The sequence below is a fragment of the Epinephelus lanceolatus genome, chromosome 18 (genome assembly GCF_041903045.1).
Source record: "Epinephelus lanceolatus isolate andai-2023 chromosome 18, ASM4190304v1, whole genome shotgun sequence".
Taxonomy (NCBI): domain Eukaryota; kingdom Metazoa; phylum Chordata; class Actinopteri; order Perciformes; family Serranidae; genus Epinephelus; species Epinephelus lanceolatus.
Window position 1 is genome coordinate 30,927,292 of NC_135751.1, and position 17,553 is coordinate 30,944,844.

The 17,553-nt window shown below is 37.8% G+C and overlaps 2 protein-coding genes across 3 annotated transcripts; both read left to right on the forward strand.

Moving 5' to 3' along the window:
- Nucleotides 1-115: 115 nt before the first annotated feature.
- Nucleotides 116-8,397, forward strand: kctd13 (potassium channel tetramerization domain containing 13). 2 transcript variants are annotated; one of them, XM_033643749.2, is made up of 7 exons: nucleotides 116-506; nucleotides 2,302-2,562; nucleotides 3,295-3,464; nucleotides 4,753-4,842; nucleotides 5,115-5,167; nucleotides 5,282-5,477; nucleotides 6,951-8,397. In XM_033643749.2, exons 2-7 carry the CDS (start codon nucleotides 2,325-2,327, stop codon nucleotides 7,188-7,190), a joined length of 987 nt encoding a protein of 328 aa, XP_033499640.1. In that variant the 5' UTR covers nucleotides 116-506; nucleotides 2,302-2,324; the 3' UTR covers nucleotides 7,191-8,397. The 2 variants fall into 2 exon arrangements, with proteins under 2 accessions (XP_033499640.1, XP_078017609.1); XM_078161483.1 differs by having other exon boundaries at nucleotides 375-506; nucleotides 2,306-2,562.
- A 1,558-nt stretch (nucleotides 8,398-9,955) lies between these two features.
- On the forward strand, nucleotides 9,956-16,735 carry hirip3 (HIRA interacting protein 3). The gene is made up of 8 exons (XM_033645822.2): nucleotides 9,956-10,086; nucleotides 11,757-11,877; nucleotides 11,991-12,141; nucleotides 13,041-13,436; nucleotides 13,540-13,697; nucleotides 14,923-15,070; nucleotides 15,713-15,811; nucleotides 16,331-16,735. Exons 1-8 carry the CDS (start codon nucleotides 10,013-10,015, stop codon nucleotides 16,516-16,518), a joined length of 1,335 nt encoding a protein of 444 aa, XP_033501713.2. The 5' UTR covers nucleotides 9,956-10,012; the 3' UTR covers nucleotides 16,519-16,735.
- Nucleotides 16,736-17,553: the final 818 nt, after the last annotated feature.

The window sequence follows — 17,553 nt, forward strand, 5'->3', positions numbered from 1 at the left end:
TTTTACTGATATTACTGTAGTAGTAACACACGTTTCCATTCCTAAGGGTGGCGCTAATCCACCTCACAAGCTGCCGTTTCACAAAAAAAATAAAGTAGAAGAAGAAAGTAGCGGAAGAAGATGTGTGAGTTTCGTTTCCGAGTGACCTACTTAGCTTTTAGCATCAGTTATTAATCGTTATGTACAACAATGGAATTAGCCTTTCTAAGTTTAGCTGTGTTTTTTTCTGATTGTTAGTGTCTGATTTTTCACCCAAGAAGCGATACGACACAAAGGAGCGTTGCTAGCTTAAGGCGTAGCTAGATAGACGAGCCGTTGTTAGCATCTTTGATTTAGCTAGGCTCGCTGCGATTGAAATGAGTTGTCAAACATTAGCTGCGTTGTAAATTCTCTGTTAGTATTCGCTGGGTAGCTGATTTATCGATTGCTAGCTGCTTACGTGAACACATTTAGCTATCTTGGCTTAGCTAGGTTCACTCTTGCAACCCCCTTGGATGTTCAGTGTGGTAAGTAACAGTAGCGTTTCAATTTGTTATAAGCTAACTTAACCTTATTTGATTGTATTAGCCTAACAAGTTAGCCTCTATCATGGCAACAACTAGATATAAGATATTTCTAACTAACGGTACTTGTGGTTTTAGCCACCCGAGTTTTTGCTAACATTATTTCGATAAACACCTAACTTTGGTGATAACTGTGTTCAGCTTTAGGTGGTTGTAACATTGCTGTGGGCCAACAGACGCCCAGTCAGATGACAGGACAGTCTACGTGCATGCAGCTAATGTTGGATAACTTATTGCATTAAAGAGTAAGGGGTGAGACAGTGCCTCCTGTATGCCACTGAGATGAAGTGTGGAAAAAGCTTGGTAGCTAACTGATGCACTTTCCACAAAAGGAGCAAGTCATTAGTTCAAGTATAACTTGTTTTTCAGTTTGGAAATAAAATGGTCATTTGATGTATATTAAGAGTATTTTCACACCTTTTGTATTTTGTTCACTTGCTGGAGAACGAAATCATTTTTTAAAAATACAGGAAATACAATAGGTGTGGTTGAATAATTTGGGTTTTTTATGACGATTCATAGGAAGCTTACCTAACAGTTACTGTAACAACATTAGCATATCATAACTAAAACAGTATGGCATGATCACATTCATATCCCCTCACCCATCATGATTCACCAATTCTTGAGAATTGGGACAAATCTTGGCCTGCCAAAAAAAACCAAAACCTTAAAATTATACCTTATACCATATCAACACACTAATTCCGTTTCAGGGGTTAAACTTTACTTTAAAATGACTTATATATGTGAAAAAGATATGATTCGTTATACATTTTTGATCTATTTTAATTTTTTTTAACTTCTAAACTCTCCCTGTGTTAGAAAACACCCTGGTCCCAGACAAGAATTGACAACTTCAAACCTTTAAAAACATATTAAAAGCCTTCAAAATCTAAAACGCTGACAGTACGTGCTGATATTATTGGTGTAAAAATATACGGCTATAATTATCTTTGTTTTAAGATGTCTATTTTTGTGAATATGTTGGCCTTTTAGAGATGTGTCCCAGATTTTTGTCAGCTCTGTCAGATTTCTACAAAAGCATAATTTAATCAGGCATAAAAGGGGTTTGTGATATCCTACATACTCCTGTCTTATTTTCTGATTTCTGAAAAGGTGGTAATGCTTCACAATTACTTGTAAGCTTTCTTTTTTTTGATAAATGCATTAAATAATATTGCTATCGGGTGTGTTTCAACCACAGCACGTCAACTCCGTAGCCCTCCTAAATCAGTATTTTGACAAGCATTCAGAGAACCCTTAGTAACTTTGAAAAATAAAATGGCTACTCACTACAACTGCTGTGAAACTAAAATATAACTTTTTGTCAGCTCTGTCAGATCTTACCTCTGACATCCATGATGTATGCTATTCAAGACAAAAATAAATCATGGGAGGTTGGCCCATTACAAGGTGAAAAGCCAAGATATTATCTTTTAAAATATATTTTCCCAGACTAATTATTATTACTCCTTGCTTTTAGCAATGTAAATATTTCATGCTGGATATGGTACCACATTTGGTCTCTGTGCTGCTTTTGTGAACACAAATAATAATGTCCTCAGAATCTCAGATTCAACAACAGCCTGTTTTAGTGGTAAAGGCCATTGTAGATGGTTTATCCACAGAGTTGTGAAATAAGAGGCACCTGAAATAGTGAATATGCACATTCACTTTTACACGTGTTGTTGTTCAGACCTGCACTAACAGGCCATCATATCTCTCTTTCTTACAGTCAGGAAGTGACTCTTCAGCCCCATGTCTGCTGAGGCTTCAGTAGGCAGTCATGCTGCTGACCCGGCTGAATCTGCTGTTTCCCAGCCTGCCTTCCACAACACAGATGAGCTCAGAAATCGGGGTCTGCTGGGGAGCAAGTATGTCAAGTTAAATGTGGGTGGCTCGCTGCATTATACAACTGTCCAGACATTAAGCAAGGAAGACAGTCTGTTGCGGAGCATATGCAATGGAGGAACAGAGGTTTCCATAGACTCAGAAGGTGAGTGGATGTGTCTGTGTAGTAAGCACTAACATATGTGCAGGATCCACTTTGTTATCATGTAATGGATGAGGGCCGTGTTATTGATAGGAGCATGGAGTAGGACCTTTTTTATGTTAGCTTAATAACATAGTTATTTCAGGTGCTCTGTTTTAAATTAATATAAATTCTGTTTTACTAAATCAAATCACATTATTAGCCTTTAACTTTTATCATACAGTGTATTTCATTCTACAATGGAGGGCAGTTCTACAACTTTTGTGAACTCGGATAGCAAGTGACACACTTGTGATGTCATCAAGTTTTGTGCTGTAATAGATCAAATATCTAAACCACTGTAATGAGATTGGAGGCGAGGTGATTCACTATGACACAGCACAGGACTGTCTCCACTGTTTTAATACCACCACTATCTTGTGTGGTCATGGTGTGGCCTGTAAAATCATTTGTTTGAGAAAGGTGTGTCTATACTAGCTCTAAATGTTTCATAGTGTGTAGTGAATTTTAATACTCTAATGTGCAAGTGACAGAACTTTAATTGAGTGCGAGTTCTAAGAGTATTCTTAAATGACCATACTGTTTTTTTAAATGTTTTATAAAGAAAATGAGTATTGAGACCAGAAGTGAAATCTAAAAAATGTTTCATCCAAAGTTCCACTGGCCTTCCATAGAAAATAATAAAGATTACTGAAGAATGCAAATGACTCAAAATAACCTCCCCTGCTGTCCCAGGTTGGGTAGTTTTGGATAGAAGTGGCCGACATTTTGGACTGGTTCTGAACTTCCTGCGAGATGGCTCAGTACCACTTCCAGAGGATCACAGAGAGCTGGATGAGGTTCTTAAGGAGGCCCAATACTATCAGGTCCAGGGGCTTGTCCAGCACTGCCTCAGTGCCATGCAGGTAAATAGATGATACTTTTTCCCACAATTTCTGTTGGTTGTCGTCAGGGTTTGGTATCAGATTCAATATTCTGAAGGGTACCAACCAAATAAAGTTGATTCTGCTTCCAAGAACAGATTCACTTTAAATCAATTGTTGCCACGTATTGGTACCTGAGAGCTCATCTGGTTGAGAACACTGTGTTAAGACAGAAGGAGGAAGCAATGCAGAGTGTTGAGCCATAACTCACTGCACCAATGGTTTTGGCATTTTGTCTTTTTTTCCTCTTTTTTTTTAAATTCTAAAAATAGCCTAGTTGCACTGCTGTTTGTGATTGTGTTTTTAAATTGTGTACTTATTCCACATATTTGCATCCAGACACACTTAGACACACTTGTGTCTAAATAGAGAGTGAGAGAGATTTACAGACACCTATACACACACACACACACACACACACACACAAGCAGACAGACAGACAGAGTGCAGATACATTTCATACAATGGAAGCTCAATGTGCTTCAGTCACAACAAATATGAACAAAATGAAATAAGACATAAAGTCATATTTAGATATAAGTAAGAGATGTTTGGCAGAGCAAGAATACGTCACTCCTGCAGTTTGTTCAAAATTTCAATTTTTATTGTTACAGAGAGAGGAAAGTACCAAAAATAAATACCATAGTAGCAAAGTCCAGGTACTGGTATCAGTTCAAATGTGAACAGGACCCAACCATAGTTTTGGTTTTGTTTGTGTAAAAGAGTGTCTACAAACATACCCAAATTCATGACATACAGACTTTTCTTAGTTGTACGAATTCATGTTCATGAAATAGCGGATGCAGTCATAAAACTTGGCTATTTGTGAGGAAATATTTCTGTCAACACTCTTCCTGGTTAGTTAATCAGTGTATGAATCATAAAGTGTTGAAACAACACATTGATTCATTTTTGAGCTGATCAAAACAGTAAATCGATTCCAATGTTATTTATTAATTAAATGCTGACTTAGTCATTTATGATGTAAAAGCATGTACCATTTACACTTTCACAAATAAAACAGTTGCTTTTCTCCATTTGTTATCATATAACTTTAACGCCTCCGGGTTTTAGCTACTGGTCAGACTAAACAAGAAACTCAGTAACAATGCTTTGGACCCTTGTGTCTTACGATGGTGTTTCTCATTACTGTTTGACATTTAAAATACTGTTAATTTATTATTATTGATCTGTGTAGTTGAGTAATTGATACCTGCAAAAGGTGTTTGTTGCAGATGTGTTTCCATCGACTTTCCTTGTTTATCTTCAGAAACAAAAGGATGTCTTTGAAACTGTGTGTCGCATCCCTATGATCACCTCAGCCAAAGAAGAACAGAAGATGATTGCTACGTGTAGAAAGGTACATTGCATTTTGTTTTGGTCAAATAGACCACTGAAAAAATAATAGATGGTTTCAAGAGATGTCAAATTGTGAGCTGTGGAAATTGTAGTCTGCTGTTGTTTTTTGTCTTGAGGAAATGTTTATTGGTATTTTTAAATTATTAACAACGTAAAAATTAATTTATTTCTCAAGGTGTAACTCTTATATAATTTTGAAGTTAGTTCTTTTTGTATGTACGCATAATTTGTTTTAGAAAATACTTTATTTATTCCTGTCTTTTGTCTCTTCAGCCAGTAGTAAAATTGCAGAACAACAGAGGAAACAACAAATACTCTTACACCAGGTAAAAAAAAAAGGCTTACTGTGCATGTATCCTACAATAAGTATGAAAAACTACTTGACAAGCCAGATTCTGCTACATCACACTTTGTTCTTTGTCTCTCTCTCCTTTGACCAGCAACTCTGATGACAACCTGCTGAAGAACATTGAACTGTTTGACAAACTTGTGCTGCGATTTAACGGCCGCGTCCTGTTTGTCAAAGATGTGCTTGGGGACGAGATCTGCTGTTGGTCTTTCTATGGTGAAGGCCGCAAGATTGCTGAAGTATGCTGCACTTCTATTGTCTACGCCACAGAGAAGAAGCAGACAAAAGTAAGAATGAAATAATGTGGACAACAAGCCCTTAAAGAAACAGTTTGACATTTTTGCGCAAAGATAGGCTGGACCTCTAAAGATAACTAATGAACACATGCTGTGTATGAGAAAGAGCAAGGCTAGCTGTTCCCTTCAGTTTCCAGTCTAAATGCTAAGCTAGCCTAACCTGGTGCAATCTTGGACAAATGGGGGATCCAGCGTAGCCAGCGGATGTCTGAGCTATGACTTCCTCTTTCATGTGCAACTCATTGTTTACAGTTAAGTTAGCAACTTGAGACAGGCATATGTGAATGCAGATAAATCGGTAAAAGCTAAATCACCATAAGACGATAGCTGATAGGTCCTTGGATTGCATTTTGGCTAATGCGTTCCACCTCTTTTGCTCTCCACACAGACTGTTTACCTGCATGCAGCCAAAGCATACTCAAATGCATGTGGTCAATTGCACTTTGGCTACAAACAGAAACCAGAACGCCTCTGATACCAAAACCTTGTACCATTGCCCACATATCATGCATAAATATACAGATATCTGTTAACAGAGATTAAACTATTGTAGCTTTATATTTAAAGGTCCAGACACACCAAATCAACATCAAACATCTAGTGACGATAAAGGTCGACTGTTGCACCGCCTGTGTCTCAGCCAAAAAGTTGCACTTGAACACACCCCAAATTATACAGCCAATGGCCATCTAGCGCATACGTTCTGCGCCTGCATGAGAGGAAGACACTCCACTCCACACCAGCAGGTAGCAGTAGTCTGTATTCATCATTCAAAAAGGGAAACCAGAAGACCAACAAGACGGATTCAAGACACTAGTTAGTCAGTTAGCACATTATCGACACAACCTGATGTTGAAAGAACAAAGGATATGTACCATGCACTGGCGAACAAAAACACAATTATGAACCGTTTCTGCTGAAGAGCTCAGTGGCCAAAATAAAAAATAAAAAAATCTTACCTTACATAACAAGTGGGTTTTGATCTCACACCCGCTTCACTTTAGCCATTTTCTCTTGCGCTGAGCTGAACTGCCAATTTAGAGTGATTTCATTTATCGAAGGGCTCAGCCATCTCTCTCACCGATTTAACATGCTGAATCAGCAGACAAAGGTGGACACTCCATAAAAACTAGAGCGACAGATGCTCACTGATGACCAGACATTGACCACAGCCAACCATCAGCTTGGTGTGTCAGGGCCCTAACGAACAGATATATGAGTAGTATCGATTTTTTTTCATCAAACTCTTCACCATAAAGCAAATGAGTGTATTTTACAATATGTGGAGCTATTAATTTTAGCTGTTAACGGCATTATAGTATGAGTTGAAGTATGTCTTTGTTATGGCTAATCAATTTGCTTTAGATATTACGGTAAAAGTGACCAGGGTGGGTAACTTATGTTACAGCACACCAAAAACTACCAAGTCTGAAACTGAATTGATTTTTTTCCTCTTCTTTTTAGGTTGAGTTTCCTGAGGCTCGAATCTTTGAAGAAACCCTCAACATCCTCATTTATGAGAATGGCAGAGGATCTGGTCCGGGAGGCTTACACCTTTTAGACTCAAGAGGCTCAGGTTCATCACTGGGAGCTGAGGAAGAGGGTGCTGCAGGAGGTGACAGGCGAGTAAGACGGATCCACGTAAGGAGGCATATAATGCATGATGAAAGAGGGCACGGTCAGCAAACTGTGTATAAGGACTAATAATGTGAAAACGTAAGGCGTGGGAGAGTGAGTTTATGTGTGGTCATTTTTTTGTTTGGATAATAGCAGAATGAAAGATGTCCTTGATCATAGCAATAGCTCGGTAAGTAGTTATTTCATTAAATGTCTTCAGATGTCACTGCACAGAAACGTAGGAGTTGATGACTGATCTGTAACTGAAGTAAGAGTCGTGAAAAATGCTTCTGTTTACAAGAAAACCAATTGTGTACATTATTTAAATAGGAAATGTGTAAAAATGGCCTGGGACATGAAACTGGCATAAATATAACTTTGCTAATGTTAAAGAACTTCCTGCAAGTTACTGAATGGGCCTAAAAGCCCACTGCACCTGTTGATGTGGGTGTTAATGATATGCACTGGCACTCTCCTCTTTGTTTGACTTATAGGAAACACTGTCAGTCTGTTTATTCAGGTTGTAAAACATCTGTTGCCTTTTCATAAGTTGGACTGATATGCTGCCCGACAGCGACGAACAGAGGATGGTCAAGTTTAGCCTAGATATGTTAACACTGGAATAAAACTGAGTAGCCATTTTTAGGGAGGTTGTCTTTGAATGAGATTGTTGAGCAGCTCCATTTTCTTTATTTAAATTATTACTGCTGTTGCTTCAAGATGTTTTTATTAATTTATGAACCTAATTTATTGTTTGGTATTTAACTTTTGTATTGTATGCAATCTTTGTGTTAATTAGTGCTCAAGTGAGTTTTAATTTTTGGAATGATATGATGCACTCTATAGCACACACACCAGATTTTGACTTTGCTCCTGTAAATGACTAAATAGTGAACTTACATTTCTGTTTAATGTTTCAAGAGGAACCATGACCATTTCTTTGATATAATTGTCTTCTTTTCTGAGCCATGATCTTTCACTTTCGCTTAATGTCTTATACCAAACCACTTAAATTTGCTCAGTTTAATTGGCCTTACAGTGATGATGAAGGTAATAATACTGGTTTGTATTTTTATTTCCCTCAGGGAGAGCATAAGCATTTTCTTTCTGAGGTTCACCAGTGTTTTGTGTAAACCTAATCACTCTGAAGACTGAACAAAACATTGAATGAGAGCAATATGTATCTCAGACCCTTTATAAAATCACCTTGGAATACCTTAAAATATGCACTAATATGACTTCCGTCCAACAGTGGTCATGGGAATGTTCTGAATAAATTACTTATGAAATTCAACTCTAGCTTCTCAGCCTTATTTTTTCTTTCTTTTCTTAAGTATAAAAAGAAATTGACTGGTGGATGTTTCTGTACAAACATGTAGATTTTTAGGTGGGGCAGTTGGGGGGGGGGGGGACACATATCCCTGTCAGTATTTACAACATGGGCATTTGTCCCACCAGGTAAAAACATGAAGTAGCAGAGGACTTTTATTTTGACAAAATTAAAGACATTTACACCTTAAATTGATGCAGAAAAGGCACAAATTGGTGCATAAAAAATTACCAGAATGAAGGAAAATAGGTGTTTGATCCTCAAAATTTCCTGGCAGTGGACTTCCGAACCACCTGTTTCACGTGTACCCCCCCAGTGTTGATACCTATGTTTTTGTTTCAATACATTCAAACTGCTGATCATTGGAAAGCGATCTTAACACATGTTCTTCTTACAATGACATGATTCAACATTATAGTACCTTATTATATAAAGGACAGGCTGCACCATAAATCACTGCACATTCTGTACTCATCACTTGTACTACCATATTTGAATTACTGTGTGGAAGTTTGGTGCAACTTACATCCATTATACATCCTTCAAGAGAGCAATCGGTACAGTACATAATGTGGGTACAGGGAACACACCAACACACTTTTTAAAGTCACAAGCATTGAAATGCATACGAAATTGTTTCTGGTCAAATTTAAAACTGCACAAGAAATACTTAACTTCCGGGCAACATTCAAAAATGTTTTGTGACGGAGAGGGGTTATAATTCAAGAAGATAATTTAATTTAAAAAAACAATGTGTTCGTACAGTCTGTGTGTTTCAGTGTGTGGGGTGGACTTGTGGAATGGGCTGTGTGATGAGTTGAAACAAAGCACTATAAATCGATTTTTAAAAGCTATCCAAAAAATATTTTTGGCAGATATATAGATGAGGAACGGTTGTGTTAGGGGAGTGCATATTTATTTTTGAAACACTGGGTGGTACTTGGACTGTCAATAAACTGGGTTTATAACTTAATTAATTGGGTGGTAAATAGACTGGGGACAGTTGTATTTTAGTTGTAAATGAATTAGGGAATTTGTTGAAATAATATCAGTTAAAAGAAGAAATATAAGAAAGGGATAGGGACATAAAACGTCTACCTACTACTTTTCAGACACTGATATATTTGCCTAGTTTGCTTTATGAATGAGTTAATGACTTTATTTCTAACCAAAATAAATAAAAAAAAAAACAAATAAAAAACAAAGATTTAGAATTGGATTCAAGATTTTAACTATTTATCATTGCACTGTGATACATTACATAACTCCAATTGAATAAAGGCAGATTGAATTCTAATCTCTTCAGAAAATATTGTATTTAACTGTGAATGCTCTTTTGTTTCTATGAAATTTTAGAATTTTGAAATGTTGAATAATAAAGGAAAAGAGTAAAAATGGGTAATCCTTTAGAAAAACTTTAATGAATTAAAAAAAACTTTTATTTATAGATAGAAGTTAAAAAGCTCAAGCTGTCTGATCAGGTTTTGTATTTTGAAAGGATGCGTCTCTGCGTGACGTCACTTCCTGTAACTTCCGGGGGTCCCTCGCCGCCAAAAAGAAACCACCACAAACAGAAAAGATGGTGTCAGAGGAAGAGGTGGCAGGTATCCGCAGGTTTGTGTGTGGCCAACTTCGTGATGAGCCAGACCTCAGGTACTGTTGAAGCATCTAGGAATTTGATCAAGTCCTGTTTTTACATTAGATAAGTTCATAGGTCTGTGCGCCTTGATTTTTTTATGTGTCGAGAGTTACTTGTTGCTAACTTTAGTCGGGCAGCTGACAGTCACACACATACACAGTGGCATACTCCTGTCTAAACACTGATAGTCAGTGGCCATTTAACTACTCAGACCAGCTGCATGTTGCGCATTTAACACCAGTACTGCAGTTGTGCCATTTACAATAAGATAATTCAGCGCACACGTGACGCAATTCATCAGTGTTAAGGTTTCTCATGGCAACACGACGCTGATTTGATATCAATAGGCTAATATCAGTGATATTCATAACTTTGGCTGCGCTAGTTGCTAAATGTAACTTCAGGAAGCCGAGCTAGCTTTGTTAAAAGTTGTTGAAAGTAATAGTGTCGGTGGTAGAAGCAGATCCAATATTTCTGGTAGAAGCCATTAAATTGAAGCGACACCTGCTGGTTGGAGGTGGTATCTTTCAGTGGAACCAGGGTTAACAATTTGGGTGAGAGGTATTGTGCTGAAAGTCTATCTAATATTGTATATTGTTATACCACATATAATCTTCTACAGAGTGTCTGCATGCCCTTAAAAAATCTGAAAATGTCTTAAATTTAATTTCATAAATATTAGCAGTGGTGTAGTGGAGAGAGTACACAGATATACAGGGTATACCCACTTCTTTTTCTAGTTGTTTACAGTATGCCCACCTATCAGCCATAAAGCAATTGGTGTATATATACGAGTATATACTCACTTCCCTCTTGGTAACCTACCAAGCAACCTAGTGGTACACCCACCTCGTCAGCTACCACTACACCACTGAATATTAGGCCATAAACATCATTGAATTTGTGAGGTCGTAATTGTCACACACTTTAAATCGTATTTCATTTATCCATCTTTTAATATCTTTTTGTCAAAATGGGATGAACACAATACTACCATTTTACTTACACGTGGCTGGCAAAATGTAGAAAAACATAACTCGCTCATAAAACCATATTCCTACATAAAACCCACCTCTGCATGGGACTACACATAAACTACTTACCCCTGTACCTACCTGCAGTCTTCAAAGAAGAACGGGATGATTTGTCCAAAAATCAGTCTTAGATTCGGTTAAAAATGATCTTGAAATTAGTCTTAAAAAATATTAAATTTAAGTGTCTGATACTTGTCGACACCCTGGTCTACCATTATGAAACTACATGACAGATATTTTCCTATAAATAAAAACTTCAACTTTGATAGTAGTTTGTATCCACTAGTGTGTTACAAACACTCAATTTCCTGCACAAAACAATGTGTTGTTTCTCCATTGTTGTCATTTTTTGGCCAGATTCATAGAATACTTTTTGTTAATAAAATCCGTCACACTATCCCTATAGCAATTGTAATATCCAACAAACTAAATTCCTTTTATTGTTACCTCTAAACTTTGCATTTGGCAATCTGTTTGATGTATATAGTCCTCATCTGGTTAAAGTCATACATGTGGGTATGTTAATGTTTTTTCAGATTTATTTATCAGTCTATTCAAAAACACAAAGGTTCCAATTAATTATGTCTGTTACTGTATATGCCCTCCTCCCTCACACACCATGATGTCACCTTTCTAATGTCTTATTCCAGCACCCTGACCTTAGGCATTTTAAAAAAGCGGTACCTGGCACATGTGCAAAGTCAATCACTAAGTCCAGAGGCCAAAAATATCATGAAACAGGTGGTTGCAGAGGAACTGATGAAAATGCAGGTATGTGAATTCTTCTTTCAGAGCTTGTACATTTTTCTTCAAGTGTTTTAGAATTTTGCAGGGGTTGATTTTTAGTGCTGTAGCTATTAGTGTCATCATTTTTTTCTTACTAGGACAAGGATGAAAGTGGAAGTGATTTGGAGACCACGAAGCCCCAAAAGAAAAGGAAGAGAGAAGAGGAAAATGACGAGGTGGTTAGTGGGAGAGAAGATGAAGATGAATCCACAGCAAAGAAATCTCGTCGTCAGTCAAGCTCATCATCAGGTAGGTTATGATCATTTTTAAATCCATTTAGATACCTGTAGCTTAAATGATCTAGAGAATGTTCCACTTTGCAGTTACTCAATGTAAAATGATCTGGACCATCACAGAGAAGCTTTTGCTTAATAGGTAGAGTGGGTTGTCCACTGATGATAGGGTTGGCAGTTTGATACCCAGCTCCCCCAGTCCACACATCTAAGATTCCTTTGGCAAGACACTGAACCACAGATGGTTAGTCAGGAATTTGTATGATAGCTTTGCTAAAAAAGTAAAGTGCTTTTATCATAAGTGCCAAATAAAAATGCAGTCCATCAAGAACAGTCGCACTAGAGCTGCATGTAGTGATTATTTTTACTATCGAGTAATCTGCAGATCATTTACTCCATTCATTGTTTGGTCTGAAAAGGGCATATCTGTCCTCGATGTTGTCATCAGAGCTCTTCTTTTGTCCGACCAACTGTCCAGAACAAACCAATATTTAGTTTACAGTGATATGAAATAGAGAAATGTTGAAAATCAAAACATTTTAGAAACCGGAACGAACAAATCTTTGGCATTTATGCTTTTGAAAGGAAAACATTGCATTAGTTATTAAAATGGTTTCCATTTAAATTTCTGGCAAACGACTAATCAATTAATCAGCTGATGCTTGTGATTCTAAGTAGGACACATGCATTCACAGTACTGGTATATAGCTGATCTCAGATCAGCTGTTGTACATAAAACCACTTTTTTTGTTGGCATGCCACCTTGAGGGGAGTTTCCATTTCAGATAGTCTCACTCACTTAGTACCTACGTAAACCGTACCTTGACTGTGTTATGCTACAGTGATTTTTTTGTTGTTGTTGTTGCTCTGTTGTAAACCATGAAACATTGTCTCTTCTTGTGTGGTTAACGACAGAGGCAGAGGACAAAGACGACTGCAAAACAGGAAGTGAGGAGAGTGAGGAGGAAGAGCAAAACAAATCTGAATCTGAGGATGCAGAGCAAGAGGGGAAAAAATCACAAACAAAGACAAATGGAAAAAGTAAACAGCAGATAAGCAGTGAAGACTCAGCAGATGAGGAAATTAATAAATCAGAAGTGAAAGAGAAAGAGAGCGACTGTCAAGACAGCCCAGAGGAAAAGTTGATAAGGAAAGCAAATGCTACAAAGAATGGAAAGGCAAAAAGCAGCAAAACAAGTCGAGGAAAGAAAACACCACAGAGTGATGGAGAGAATGACACTGACTCGGATAGCAAGTCAGAAAAGAGTGACCGCATCAACAACAGTGACTCCTCAGATGACAGTGGAAAAGGTGACCATGCAAACTTTATACTTGCATATTCCATACTTGAATGTTTATTCACGTTGCATGTTTTTTAATATGACTGGATATGACTCCTTGTTGTGTTAAACAGAAGAAAAGGTCTCAGTGGAAAAGAAGAAAAATGACTCAGACTCAGATTCATCATCACTACCCTCACTGGAGGATGAACAGGAGAGTAAAAAAGAAAAACCACAAGATGATGAAAAGAAGAAAACCGTGAAAAAAGAGAAAGCCACCAGAGATCAAAAGGTGAGCACATGATTGATGTTATCAGTTAGAATCAGAATCAATCAAAGTGGAAATATACAAGTTTTTTGCTTTAATTTATCATCGTGAAGTACGTATTGATTACACAGTGTAATGGCTGTAGAATAATGACATCTTTGGCATTTAAACTGGTTCTCTATAAGCCTCACTTTCACTATGCAATTCTGTCTGAAACCAGGTAAGATTTCCCAGGAAAATGAAGGCTCTATTTACAGTTCAAAGGAAGTGCATCAACCATTGTGCAAGCAAAAGAGGAAGAGCATAGCAATTTTGTTTTCCTCTGTAGCTATCAGTATGTATCCCTAGTTACCAAAGAGTATCAATGTAAGTTTGTTGCAGTTACTGTCCTCAGCAGTGGAAATGGTAGATGGTGAAAGAACCAAAGTAACTTTGGAAACTGTGGTAGCTGCTAGGCTCTGAAGAAAACACACAGGGTTACCGTGGATCCTTTAAAAGCCTTAAAAAAGGCATTGAATTCATTAATCTAGAAATAAGGCCTTAATCTGTATTAAAATGTCTTAAATCAATGGGAATGGGAAGTGTTTCAGACCGGAAGACTCAGAACAGAGGATCCACTGTCTGTTAGCTAGCTGTAACTGTACCCCGGATTGGGGGACATGGGGGAATTGCAAAATCAAGGAAACTTGGCTTTTAAGCAAGTCGCGTCCTGGCTGAAACTGCTGCAAGACTATGCATACAAGGCTCTGTGTATTTTCTGCAAAAAGTTTTTCAAAACTTGGCACGATGGGAATCAAGGCAGTGGATATTCACATGCAGAGTGAGAAACTCAAGATAATCAAGAAAACCCAGCAACAAACCCCAGTTCGGTTATACCCTTGTCTCTACCATGCCTCCACCCCAAGCTACAGTCTATGAGTCAGATACACTCCTCGCTCCTCCACAGCTCCACCCTCTCGTCTAAATACGGTCACTTCTAGCATCAGAAAAACACGGTGATGGCCGAAATGCCAAAAGGCTTCAAAACAGCAGTCCACAAACCAGTGGGTGGCTTCACAGTAACTAAGTAGACTAGTAACTAGTTTCCACTTGAAACCAAGTGTCCAACCCTTTGTATGACTCTCCATTGATCCCCTCAGTGCTTAGAGTTGAATCAAGAGACAAAGTGCAAGATTAGTGGTAGAAATGCAAAGATGGGGTTCTGAAAAGGGGTCATCACAACCTGTTTGTTCTCTGATTCATCCCACAGGACGACAACAAAGCAGTCGTGAGGCTCAAGCGCTACATTTCTCTGTGTGGTCTGAGGCCGAAATACAAGAAGCTCCTCGATGGCTGTCGCTCTGTTCGCTCCCAAGTGGCTGCTCTAAAGAAGAAGCTTGAAGATCTCGGTGTCGATGGTCAGTGGAAGTGCTGTCACCTTTACATTTCCCTATTGTATGTAAGGTATCTGGAACTAGGGGTGGGAATCTCAAGGCACCTCGCTTTACAATTCCACTTCACAGGGCTACGATGCAATTATAAAACATTTATGGATATATTTTGTTACAAGGAATGTAAGGAACATACAACTTGGTCTTCCAAGTTGAATTTCCAATTATTGGCTTTTTTGTATTGAGACAATCTTTCGATAGAGAATTGTGACGCATTTTAAGGATTAATTCCCACTGCCACCCCAATCTTGAAAGCATTTGGGGCCTCCAGAAAACAAATTGTCATGTACTGTAGTTTCACCAGAAGGCCAACTTCACACACAACATACACAAAACATATCAAAATCTAAATGCCATGCTGTCAAGACATTTACCAAGTACCTACATCTGTAGTGGGGTCTTGCTTTCCCCCTTTTCTACTTTTGTGGAATGACTACACAGTGAGATAGTTTTGGTTTGTTGTGCTTATATAGATGAGCCCAAACCAGCTGTAACATTTCTCATTTGTAAACTGTGTAATAAGTTATTAACTTCATTATTGACATCATTTGATAAACTCGGGGAACCATGGGTTAATGTGATGATGTGTGTATGTGTTTTTCAACACAGGTCAGCCATCGGTTAAGAAATGCAAACAAGTCAGAATGATGAGAGAGCAAGCTAAGGAACTAGCTGAGCTTGATGTCAGCAACATCATTTCCACACAAGGTAATTATTTGTCTCTTTTTTTTCTCCGAATACACCATGTTGTTGCACAGTAGCCTAGAACCAAAGAATCAAACACTGGCTCTAGACAGGGCTATTCATGTTTTCGCATCAGCCACTGTAGTTTTCCTACACACTTGGCACATGGGAGCAGTTGCAGTTTTAAAACCTCACCACTAGATGCCACTAAATCCTACACAATTTACCTTTAAGGGTTTGTGTCATTCTACTGTACTTGGGTCAAATGAACAAGTTTAGAAATTGACTGATTTCTTAAATGGGAAACTGTCCACCATCTAATGCAATATCAAGCTTATTGCATACACCACATACAGTAAAATAGGTGTGATTTATAACCTGGTTGGATCCAGAAGTGCACAGTTTACCTACAACATTGTTGTTGTTGTTGTTGCAACAATGTCTATAGTTTAGAGGTGATTTACTCACTACTATTGTTTATTATATTATAGCACATGAAAAATATTGATTAATGAGACCTGCTAATGTGGCTACTTCTCTAAGGTCGACCTAAACGCAGAGGAGCCTCAGCATGGCAGAAAGAACCTGACCCTCCGTCCTCCACATATCTGCGTACACTGAACTCTGGCTCTGATAGTGACGAGGAAAATGATACACACAGAGGGCGCAGAAGAACAACAGACTGGGCCAACCTGCAGGGGATCATCAGTGATGATGCAGACAGCGACTGACAGGGGCACTTCCTCGTGCAAGTGTTCAGAGATTTAGATTTAGATATGGACATTCCTTTTTTTGTACAAGTTGGGTTTTGTCTAAACAAATTATTTTGATACTAAGTATTTCTTAACCCTTTTGCAAAAAATGAGAAAACTGATAGATGAGGTAAATGTTTCTTTAATATAAAATGTACATCTATGTTATATTTCAAATAAAATGATTTTGCTCTTATGGAACAACTATTTTATTTTAATCGGGGCATTAAAACTTGTGCACTGAGCTATTGTTTTGTGGGCATAAGATAACTAACATGCACACAAGGTGTCCTTGCTATTGCAAGGACCAGACAGCATAGCTATAAACTAGGGCCTATAAAAGTGGGAGTGAAAGGCAGCAATAGTGTTTTATCCAAAAGGCTGACTTGAGCTAGAATACTTAAACTTGTAACCCAAATAGGAATTTCAGTTGTGTTGCCATTGCATAAATGTATAATCATACTTTGTCACATTCTTTATTATGATGTCAGTCTTCTAGTTTCTGTGACAGTAGAAGGTCCCCATTTTATTTGAGCTATTGGTTTCTGTGAACTGGGAGGGAATTTTCAGCAACACTGCTTCTGCAAATGTTTCTATCATTCTTAGCGGCATTTACTTTGATAGCTGTTACCAAATATGGTGTTAATATTGTATTTAGGGATGGACTTTGTGAGAGTCTGTGACACTAGAAGATAAATTAAATAAAATAAAATATTGTCAAATGAGTGCAAAAAGGGGAAGCATGTCAAATACTTTTTTGAAGCACTAGGGGGGTTTGTTTTTTTGGCTTTTAGGGAGGGGAATACAACTTTAAATGGATGTATTTGGTATTTATTTTACCACAGATTTTCAAAGAAACGGGTTTGGAAGGCATGCTTTCTTAAAAAAAAAAAAAAAGATTTTTAAAGAAAACAAATTATCGTTGGATTTTTAAAATTTGCGATGGTGCTTTAACACCTGGGCTCAGGGCTTCCGGCAGAAAAAAAACAACCAAATCAAAGTTTAAAGTAATGA